The 10,674-nt window shown below is 37.4% G+C and overlaps 1 protein-coding gene across 1 annotated transcript; it reads right to left on the minus strand.

Annotated features, from left to right (window-relative positions):
* Window positions 1-1,295: 1,295 nt before the first annotated feature.
* Window positions 1,296-2,915, minus strand: LOC121421900 (lactosylceramide 1,3-N-acetyl-beta-D-glucosaminyltransferase A-like). Its single transcript, XM_041616702.1, has 2 exons — window positions 2,309-2,915; window positions 1,296-1,324 (listed from the first exon to the last, which is right to left on the minus strand). Exons 1-2 carry the CDS (start codon window positions 2,913-2,915, stop codon window positions 1,296-1,298), a joined length of 636 nt encoding a protein of 211 aa, XP_041472636.1.
* Between the last annotated feature and the right edge of the window lie 7,759 nt (window positions 2,916-10,674).

Here is a 10,674-nt window from a genome sequence, read left to right on the forward strand (position 1 = left end):
ACTAAACCATATAGTATTAAACAATGCCAATTCCACATGTTCGGGGAGGAATTAATCGTTGTATTACTTGACAATGAGGAGAAAATTAGAATATTTCATATTTCATACAATGAAATAAAAAAAGAAATAGTGAGTGGATGACGTCATCAGACTCCCCATTTGCATACCAACCAGGATGTACATATAGCTGTTTTGTGAAATAAAGCGAAACTTTCAAATGTCACAACTTTCTTATTTTACATCCGATTTTGATGAAATTTTCAGTGATATGCTTGTTTGATTTTCTCTTTTTATTCAAATCAACTTTTTGTTGGGATGGACTTGTCCATTAATGCTCTTTTCAACAGTGACTACTAGTCAAAACCATTACCCTTTTCAACGGTATCCCATGAATTTGATTTTACTAACTGTTGTCCTGCAAGCCACTTTGTGTAAATGGTTCTTTTTCAATAGAACCAAAGTAGTATGTTTCATAGCATACTATAGAATCCTACAACTAGAAATGATCTACATGCAAGAATTTGGCTTTTATCATTAGTCCACGTTGAGATATGGTAGATTTTGTGTTTTCTTCATAAAATTTGCATAATATTAGCCTTCTTTAAAAGTGACAATTCGCCACTCTGTTTGCACATGCACTTTGTAGTATTATGCTCCATCTAATAAGGAGGAATAAACAAAATAAAAAAGGCTTTGTGTTGAAATCTGCACTGATTTTGTGCGTTTCTTGCACTTACATGTACATGCAAATTTCTAAATAATTTGCATGGATGTTAGCATTTTAGGTAGATTTTCAGTCACCCATGTGATAGAATTTTATTCTAAGCTATTGCGCTATTCAAAAGTGATGAATATGCAAAGGAATTACAACTTTTTAAATGCTAGACCATGAAATTGTTTTTAACTTGCGATTTTTTCATATAATTAGCATATGAATGTGCATAAATTAGCATTTTTAATAGAATCTTCTTTGTCAAACATTTTTTTTATGAAATCCTAATTACGTTTGATGCTCCGTCTAAAATTGAATCTTATTCAGTAAATCGGGCTTTTCTCTACAATGAGACAGGCCCTATAATTATTTTTTGGTGGTTTTTCGGCTTAAAATTTGCATAAATTAGCATTCTTAAAATAGGATGCCAATCAACGATTTCTTGGATCCTTCTCTCGAATTGGTGCTCTTGATACAGTTTTTTTTTTTGTGACCAACATGTAAAAAAATGGTGCCTTTATAAATTCTGTCCCCCAAGTTTTGTTGAGGCACCCGACCATAGATATCGTCGAGGAAGTGGTAGTCAACTGAAACCAACAGGTGACCATTTACCTAATATTTCACATAGATGCAGGGAATTTTTCCAAGTAATGGATGAATTTCAGGAGAACTAAAGAAAATAAAATCAAAACCTCATGCGCCAGGTGTGCGCCAAATTTAATTCGCTTTGAAACGAATTTCCCCATTTTGTGTTTACTAGGTCTTATGATGATAATCTTAATTGTGATTCTAGACAGTAAAAAAAGCATGTTGGTTAAATCCGTCACTCTTAGTTGTTTAAACTTGCTAAAAAGGTGATTATTTAAACTTTTTTTAAAACAACTTGTTTAAAACTTTAAACAACTTATTGTCAGAGTGACGGCCTTAAACATGCTTGAAAGGTAATCAGCGTTTTAATCGTGTATATACCGTGTGTTGTTCATTTTTCAACCATCGGACAGTAACGATCTTAGTATGGGATAGACAAATTGTCCAAGTATTTGACATGTTTGAACGTTTGAACGGCGATAACTTATATTGTTTCAATAGAAATCGCCGTTTCGAATACTCATATCTGGCATGCTGGAACGTTGCACCTTTTTGCGTTCTTACGATTTCCATGACATTATTCAGAAAAAGACATCACCAAAAGGTAAAGAATGACCAGCATTGGTTTTTCAGTATGCATTGCCAGAGTTGGATGGCGCGTGGAAGCTCTGTATTCAAAGATCTCGAACCGCGGTCCTGGAACCTGCTATCGGAGATCGTAAGCTCTTCATGATAGGAAATGTGCGCAGCAACAAATGAAAATTAGAATAAACAGTGATAAAAATATTAGTATTAAAACCAATGCATTTGAAGGAGCAGGTTTCCGCTGCCTCCGGTGAAATTGTCTCGCTTTGCCATCAGAGGTTATCCAGGCATGCCAGTGTACTTTCATTTGCTTTACAGACAGTTGGCTCCATAGGTAATCCGGTGGCTTGGTGTGCGGATGCAGTTCTTTGAACAACTTTCCTCTGTTAACAATGGAAATTCCTTGCGAGTGCAAGAGCATACCACAGTACACATCATCAAAAGGCACTACAGGCAGCAATTTCTTCGAAGCATTGTATAGCTTCTGGACTGCATCTTGAGATAGGACGTAGCCAGCGCCATACGGCGACACCGGATAGGTGTCCTCTGGGTAAATCGCCTTCGGACAGTACCATTTGCTTGACGTATTTCGTATTGGCTTGCCCACGTTTGGCTCACCTAGGCAGAAGTTGGTGCGGTTCCGCGAAGGTAACCCCTCTAGGTCTTGAACAAGGGTCACGAGGTCCAGCATCACATCATCGTCTATCGACATCATGAATTCAGTGCTCCTACAGAAGTTGGTCACCCACTTGAACCCCATAATAAGCTTGATTGTCAGGTTATAGTAGTGGTCTTTGAAGTCCGCCTGCAGAATGTCTCCGTAGAGCTCAGTCTCGTCCTTGATGCTCTCTTGGTCCTGTGCTACCTTTGTTGTTCCGAGGACAAATAACACCTTAGCGGATAAATTCATCTTCTTGATGTCACTCATATATGTCTCCCGAATCACGTCTCTTCGTGGTCTGTGCGACGGTGCTGACTTAATCAAGACAAGTAATGTTGTATTGCTCTCTCCTACTTTGCACGTATCCATGGGATTTATCAGAAAGTCATAAATGTTTACTTTTAGCGTCCTAGGTGTCCAACGAACAGTCTTCAGCCAACCAACTGATATCGGGTTTTCTTCTACAGGAACTTTTATAAACCTGCTGGGAAAGGTGAGCCATTTGAAAATGCATATGATGAAAATTATCCAACATACCACCACTTTCACCCTCTTCCACGATTTCCGGCCGATCATATAAATTGTGTATAACAGAATATAAACCGAATACATATCGTGGCATTTACATGTGTAACATCATTGTGTTCGCGTTGACAGCCAAGTATATCCAGTATTTAGGATTTCAACCACCGAGCGTAGGTCCTATGCATATCTAAAATGATAATTATCCTTGTCCATGTGATGCTAGTTGTATAAACGTTTACATGACGCATTTTGAAGAAATACCATTCGGAATAGACACCAGTTGATAAAATGTTATATCGACCCGCATCTTTGCCCCCGTGGTATATAGCAATGATGAACCGTTTTTATACCACACGGGCGCGTTTGTTTGGTTCCGAGTGAAAATTCTATACAGTGCTACCAATGTTACGTCTGCTTGTACACCGTCGCCCAGAAAAATGATCTGATAGATCTTTCATAATTTTTACAACAATGGAATGTTAGTAACGCTCTTATTTTAGCTGCAATTATTTGCTCTCCATTGCTTTCATATTAATGCTTGCCCCAGTTGATTGCTCCTCTGGATTAGTTCTTGTACTGCATAAATAGAACCATTAAACAAGTTAAATAGAGACAAGATATTTAAAACCATTGTTCCTGAAGTCAAGTTTGCTTATTAGTGTTGGTAAATGTTATACCAGATATGTAAGAAAGCATGAAAGCTTATTATTAAGCATCAAGTGTACACTGCCAAAACTGTGGTGTTAATCGGTGTACATAAAGGACCACACCAGTTATTTTACACCGGTGTTAAATTGGTGGTGTTAGTTTTACACCTATAGGTGTTATTATGCCACCTTTGGTTGTTACATTTACACCCTTTGGTGTTATGTACAATCTCTAGGGTGTAATTTTAACACCTCAAGGTGTGGTCCTCTATTAACACCAATTGGTGTCAGTTTTTACAGTGTACCAATGGCATGAGATCCTCTTCGATTAAACTCACTAAAGAGCCATTTTTAAAATGTAAAACAATCTTGTCTGGGTACATTATTTATTGGAACTGACAAATTCGGCAGTATTTTCTTGCCTTTTTCGTCTCATCAATTTATTCTTTGATCATACCACTGTGATCGCTTTTTGCTTATTAAGAAAGGCTGGTATTATAAACCGAATTAGTCAGAGTAACTTTGTGTGCTAAAGTCAGGTTTTCCACAGAAAAAAATAAACAAAAAATCACAGCGAAAAAACACATTTGGCCATTGGCACTGACCAATTTAGCAGTATTTCCCCGTCTTTTTCGTTTCATTAATTTATTCTTTGTTACCTCAATGTGATCGCTTTTTGTTTATTAAGAAAGGCTGGTATTATATCCCGAATTAGTGTCATTTCGTGTGCTGATGGAAATGCAGGTTTTCCACAGAAAAAAAGGAAAATAAAAATCACAGTGAAAATACATATTCGTCCACTATACCAAACACATTATAGTTTTTGAACTTTCTAAACGTCGTCGTGATATTCTGGAGTTTGAATCGAATTTATTTAGATTACCATGCTTATCTACAGAATTGCTCCTACAGTATTACATGCTTTGCCAAAAACATGAATGCAGAAGAATTGAAAGGACCCTACACAAATAGAAAAATTGCAATCTGTCAGATTTGATTCAAGACTACTTCCACATGTATATTTCTTTGATCTTTATAACATCCTCTTGCAAGAGAAACAAAACATTTTTTTTTGGCTAGCATTTCCCTTTAACCGTTCAGCCTCGCTTCTGTTCGACAATACACTGATGTATTCAGACGCATTTATTATAGAATTTCCATCCAGCCTTCCACCCGAATCCACGCTCCAACGAGTTGTATCAATGCTTTGATCACAGATGAAAATATGCATACCCCCCCCCATCAATGCATCAAGGTTGGTTATGACTTTAACAGACCCACCGTAAGAGGGCGATACGATACACCTCCCTCAACTACGTATCAGGAAATCGAAATATTCAGCGTGTTTTAGCATCCACCCCTCAGCGTAGACGTTTTATGCAACGCTGAGAACCTGTTGAATATCGCCGTCAAATAACAATGGAAAGATTAAATGGTCTTTGTCGAAAGTTGGTGGATTGGGAAAGCACATAAAGATTCGGACCGGACGAAAATTGCAAATATATCGTTCGTCCAGAGTAAAGGACAACACTGCTGATGTGATCACCGAACTACGACAAAGGTTACTTTGTTACGAAGAGCTTTTGATAATAGATTATCTGTGTTACAGAAAGCGTGTGCGAAGTGATTCCTAACATGCCTTAATCACACGATTTGCAAGAACATTATTGCGCTTTCGTTTAATTCATTCATTTATTGATTTTCCTCTTTATGCAGAATGTTAATTAGCTTGCAAGCTGATTAATGTTTTATCCTGTTGAGAAAAGTTTATAGAAAATAGAAAATACGCAAATTCATTTCGACATTTATTCATTTTGTTTTCTAAACACAGGGTAACCCGGCAATGAATAAGACATTGTTTTATTTGGGGGGGGGGGTTCACGAGAGGTTACATACAAAGCAAACACCGTGGTGTTTACCGGTGTAGGTCTACATAGAGGACCACACCAGTTATTTTACACCGGTGTTAAATTGAGTTAAATTGGCCGGACTTAGCCTTCCAATTTCTTTTAGGTTTTTTTGTTTGGTACTTGCAATTAAGGTTTATTGTGAATTAAAGATCAGATGTGATCTGTTTGTTGTTTGTGAAAATTTAATGCGTTATTAAATTGAAATTTAATGCATGAGTGATCATGAATTGCAATTTTTAGCGCAACATTTGTCTTTGTCATGTGGATCTCAACAATGTGTTCATGACAGTCAGGAGAAGAGGGGGGTAATATGACTTAGGTAGGTGAAGTACGTTGATGGGATAAAAGTCAACAGAACATTTAGCAACCCCTCCCTCCATCTCTACCCCCTTCTCTTCTCCTGAGAGACTAAGCTTGGCTAGGCTGGGCAGGAATTAGCCTTACAGTTTTTTGAGAGGTTATTCCTTTGGAACTTACAAAGCTAAGGGTGTCATGCTATTTATGAATGAGATAAGTTATGGTTTCTTAGACAAATTTCACGAGTTACTAAATTGAAATGTAATGCATGAGTGAACAGGAATTGTAATTTTAGTGTAGCATATTCATCTTGTGGACCTCAGAAGTGTGTCCGTGAGAGTCAGAGTAATGTGATGGTACCTGTTACAAGCAAGAGGGCGAGATATGCTAAGACTTGGTGAAAAAGGCATTCCTCTTCTTTTTGTCCTTTTTCAAATCAAAAGTCATATGTACCCTTCCCTCTCCACCTCCATTTCCCAGCCACCCTCTCTATTCAAAACTTAACTGCCAAGTGACCGGTGGCTGATGGTAAGGAAGTGATTTATAAAAAAAATGAATATTTGATTGATCACATTGAATGAGTTGATTTACTGATAAATTGTTGATTAAATGATTGATAGGAAAAAGTTGATGACCCAATTCAGAATTAATCATTTAGTCAACGTTCTGCTCTGGACTTCACGCGTACATGACAATAGCCATCAGTCTCTCAACAGGAGGGGAGAGCGGGAAAGAGGGAGGGGGCGGGCCCGGCTGAATGTTCTGTTGACCCTTATTCCATCAACCTTCTTCTCCCACTTAAGTCCTATCTCACCCCCTATTCTCCCGACTCCCATGAACACATTGCTGAGATCCACATGATAAAGTTGAAATGCTGCCCCAAAAGAGATCCAAATGATAAAGTTGAAATGCTGCCCAAAAAGTGTAATTTATGTTCACTCATGCATAAAAGTTCAGTTTAATAATTTAAAAGATTTGCTTAAGCAACCAAAACTGGTCACGGTTGATCATTAATTTATCACAACGCCCTTAACCTTGCAAGTTCGAAAGGATTTGCCTCTCAAAATCTGACATAAATTCAAAGTCTAATTCCAGCCCACCCTAATTTCCTTCCCCTTTTTTCAGCGGCAGTGCTCGCTCAAGCATGAATAGTTTTCCAACTTTTTGGTGTCATGTAAAAGTTTATTTTATTGGCTTTCCATATATGTTTTTTTCCCCAAAGTGCTACATTTTCTATTTGGCAGCAATTTCAAAAGTGTACAGATTTTTTTGGGACGCACTGTATACGAGGGATCAAAGCGAGTATAAAATCAACCTGTTCTGGGGTCCCACGAGGCTCAGTTTTAGGGCCCCTTCTATTTACAATTTATATTAATGATCTGGCTTCTAGTATCAAATCAGGGAAGATTGTTAGGTTTGCTGATGGTGCAACGCTGTATATTAGCGGTAATACCATAGAATCTAGAAAATCAGCTTAACTCTGCAATGAAAGATGTATATGAGTGGACATGTAAAAAGAGATTGATATTAAATGATAAACCCCCAAAGTAATGCTTCTTGGTTCTCGACAGCGGTTATCAACCTTGCAGGCCAAAACAAAATCTGTAATAATCAACAACACTATTTTAGAGCTTGCATCACAGCACAAATGTTTGGGCGTGATAATTGATGATACTTTGACATTCAAAAAACCATGTTGATTCAATTGTAAAAGTAATGAAACAAAAGCTTGGGTTAATTCTTAATGTGGAACAACTTCAACGATTATACATAGGGTTTGTTCTCCCTCGTGCAATGTATTGTTCAAATTTGTGGTCGTATAGATCTGAATCTAATTATAATACGGGGCAAAAATTACATAAACGTGCAGCATACATTGTGAGCGGTTATACACGTGTAAACTCTACATATTTCTCCATGCAGCGGCGGATCAAGAGATCATGTATATGTTACTGAGGAACCTTTTTCACCCTTTGCTTGTCAACTTTTTCATGGAAGAATTTGACCTGGATTTGCTCGATTTGGTAGGAAGAAATTAATTTTGTTTGTTTTTCGTTTTGGTTGCAAGCCTGTCAATTTTTTCCTTGAAGAAAATGACCTCGATTTGGTAGAAAAAATATTTTTTTTTGAGGGGGGGGGGGGCTTATGACGATTGTCTGCGTTCGCGGAGCGGGGATGGCCGCCGCACCCTGTCGATAAAACCGGGGAGCTTTTCTCGAAAGGGTGGGTTGAGGGAGGGGAGTCAATTTAAAGTGATTGGTTAACATTGGTTTGATTTTTAAAAAATCTAAGCTAGAAGGTCACACTTGTCACCTGTGTCTACGATATGTTACAAAAATGAAGCCCAGAAAAAATTGCGTTCAAAAATAATTATTTAGTGCTTAAAAAATTGAAATATAAAGTGACCGGAAACACCATCTTAATTTCATCCCATATACTTATGTGTACTATTTAGGTGTCTATAAGACGCCTATTTACAAAATCGGGGTTTGCCTTGTATTTTTATTTTTTTATTCTCAATAATGATTGTTTTCAGGGTTTATTAGTTCTAATACATGCATACACAGGAAACCCCATCAAAGCGTGTTTTTCAAATCCTATCCTAGTCTTCTTTAAAAGAATTGTACAGGAACTCTACATTATAATAATAATAATAATAATAATAATAACGTTTTATTTACCCAGGGTAGCCACTTCAGTTAGGAAACTGCTCTACCAGCGGGCCCTTCATAACACAACATGTTATTATTACCCTTCTCCAATCTAAATGCTGAGCGCCTAGCAAGAAGGCAGAAGGTCCCATTTTTATAAGTCTTTGGTATGACTCGGCCGAGGATCGAACCCACGATCTCCCGTTCATGAGGCGGACGCTCTACCGCTGAGCCACCATGCCCGTATGTTATACAAGTGTGAAAATGGATAAGCTGCACACTTAAGTACCAAATTTATTTTTAATGATAATGTATCAGTGCGTATAACACGAAGAACTAATAGATTAATGCTACGAGCCCCGAAACTCAAAACGCAGTATTGCAAAATACATTTATACCGGTAGGTATAAGTGAATGGGACTGTTTATCTCAAGACATTCGATCTGCTCAATCATTGGTAATATTCAAACGACTTCTGAATTCCTAAAAATATTCGCATATCATTTAATTGCATAATATGTTTTCGCTCATGTCAATATGTAATCATAAAATAATGTTAAAATTAAGTATTGTATGTTACAAGTAAGTACGAGTCTGCAGAATGTGCCATAGTATGTGAGTAAGTAGGTGTGTGTGTGTGGGTTTGGGTGCTTTCATGTGTTTCTGATGAATCTGATGACGGCACAGTGTTGGGATTTTTAAATATTCATTTCTTGTCTATTTTGCATATCATGTACTGTACCATGAACCATATATTTACCATTATAATTTGTATGTATTTTAATTAACAGGGCCCAATTCTAAACCAGCTTTTTCATCATTGTTAATGTTTTTATCGTGTATAGCTGAATTGGTTACTCTGTATAAAGATGTGAAATGAATAGATAAAAACTACTCGTACTACCACTGTCATTTCTACTCATATAGTACATTGTAATTTATCGCGTGAACCGGCTAATTTCTGTCGCTCATAAATGACACACTTCTCCATTCCATACATAATGATTTTGCAAAACCAAAGTCAACACGAAATAAGAAAACGGAATCTGACAGGGGGATCTCGGAGGGGACTCCCCGATGCTAGAATAAGCGTGTCTAAGGTGACAAACACAAACAAACTATTAAGCAAATAAATGAGCAGTGCCGTAGTGAGCAAAAAAAAAAGCTTGAAGGGGGCACACAAGATCTAGTCTATTTCTGCCCACGTGTAAACTCTACATATTTCTCCATGCAGCGGCGGATCAAGAGATCATGCATATGTTACTGAGGAACCTTTTTCACCCTTTGCTTGTCAACTTTTTCATGGAAGAATTTGACCTGGATTTGCTCGATTTGGAAGGAAGAAAATTTTTTGTTTGTTTTTCGTTTTGGTTGCATGCCTGTCAATTTTTTCCTTGAAGATATGACCTCGATTTGGTAGAAAAACTATTTTTTGGAGGGGGGGGGGGGCTTATGACGATTGTCTGCGTTCGCGGAGCGGGGATGGCCGCCGCACCCTGTCGATAAAACCGGGGGAGCTTTTCTCGAAAGGGTGGGTTGGGGGAGGGGAGTCAATTTAACGCACCATTACGGGGAGGTTTCATGAAATGTTGTGTTAAATAGTTTCCTGAGCCAACCGTTTCTTTGAAAATTATTCATCAAATAATTACAGCAATATAATATTAATAGATTATTAGAATCACGACCAAGAAAAAAAAGAAATAGAAAGAAAAAAAGAGAGAAGGGTGAAATACGATATCATTTTCTGAATATTATTATGTCAATATCTGATACAATATTGGAGTTATGAAATAAAAATGTCAAAATTTTGCTTGCTCGCTAAACAACTTTGATCAAATTTGACCTGATATGACATACCTGGCCCTCTAAAAATTTCTGTCTCATTACGCAACTGATCATTAGAAGAAAAATAAGAGAGAAGCAGTTTTTCGTGATTTTCGATAAAATTGCACAATGAAGTAATTCTAGAACCCCCCCCCACAATTCATCAAAGCCATATAGAACAATAGCATAAGAGGAAAAGCGTATTCTATTCTGAATAAATTTGCATTTGCATAGAAGTGTGATGAAAGAAATCAGTAGCTTAATGGGCCAAAAA

Source organism: Lytechinus variegatus, chromosome 9 (assembly GCF_018143015.1).
Source record: "Lytechinus variegatus isolate NC3 chromosome 9, Lvar_3.0, whole genome shotgun sequence".
NCBI lineage: Eukaryota > Metazoa > Echinodermata > Echinoidea > Temnopleuroida > Toxopneustidae > Lytechinus > Lytechinus variegatus.

What these genes read in the sequence shown, in the direction of transcription:
- LOC121421900 (XM_041616702.1), bottom strand. Translation starts at nt 2,915, where the DNA reads ATGGATACGTGCAAAGTAGGAGAGAGCAATACAACATTACTTGTCTTG. An exon ending in TTTTGATGATGTGTACTGTG is followed by an intron (nt 1,325 to 2,308) that starts GTATGCTCTTGC and finishes GTGAAATATTAG; the next exon opens with GTAAATGGTCACCTGTTGGT.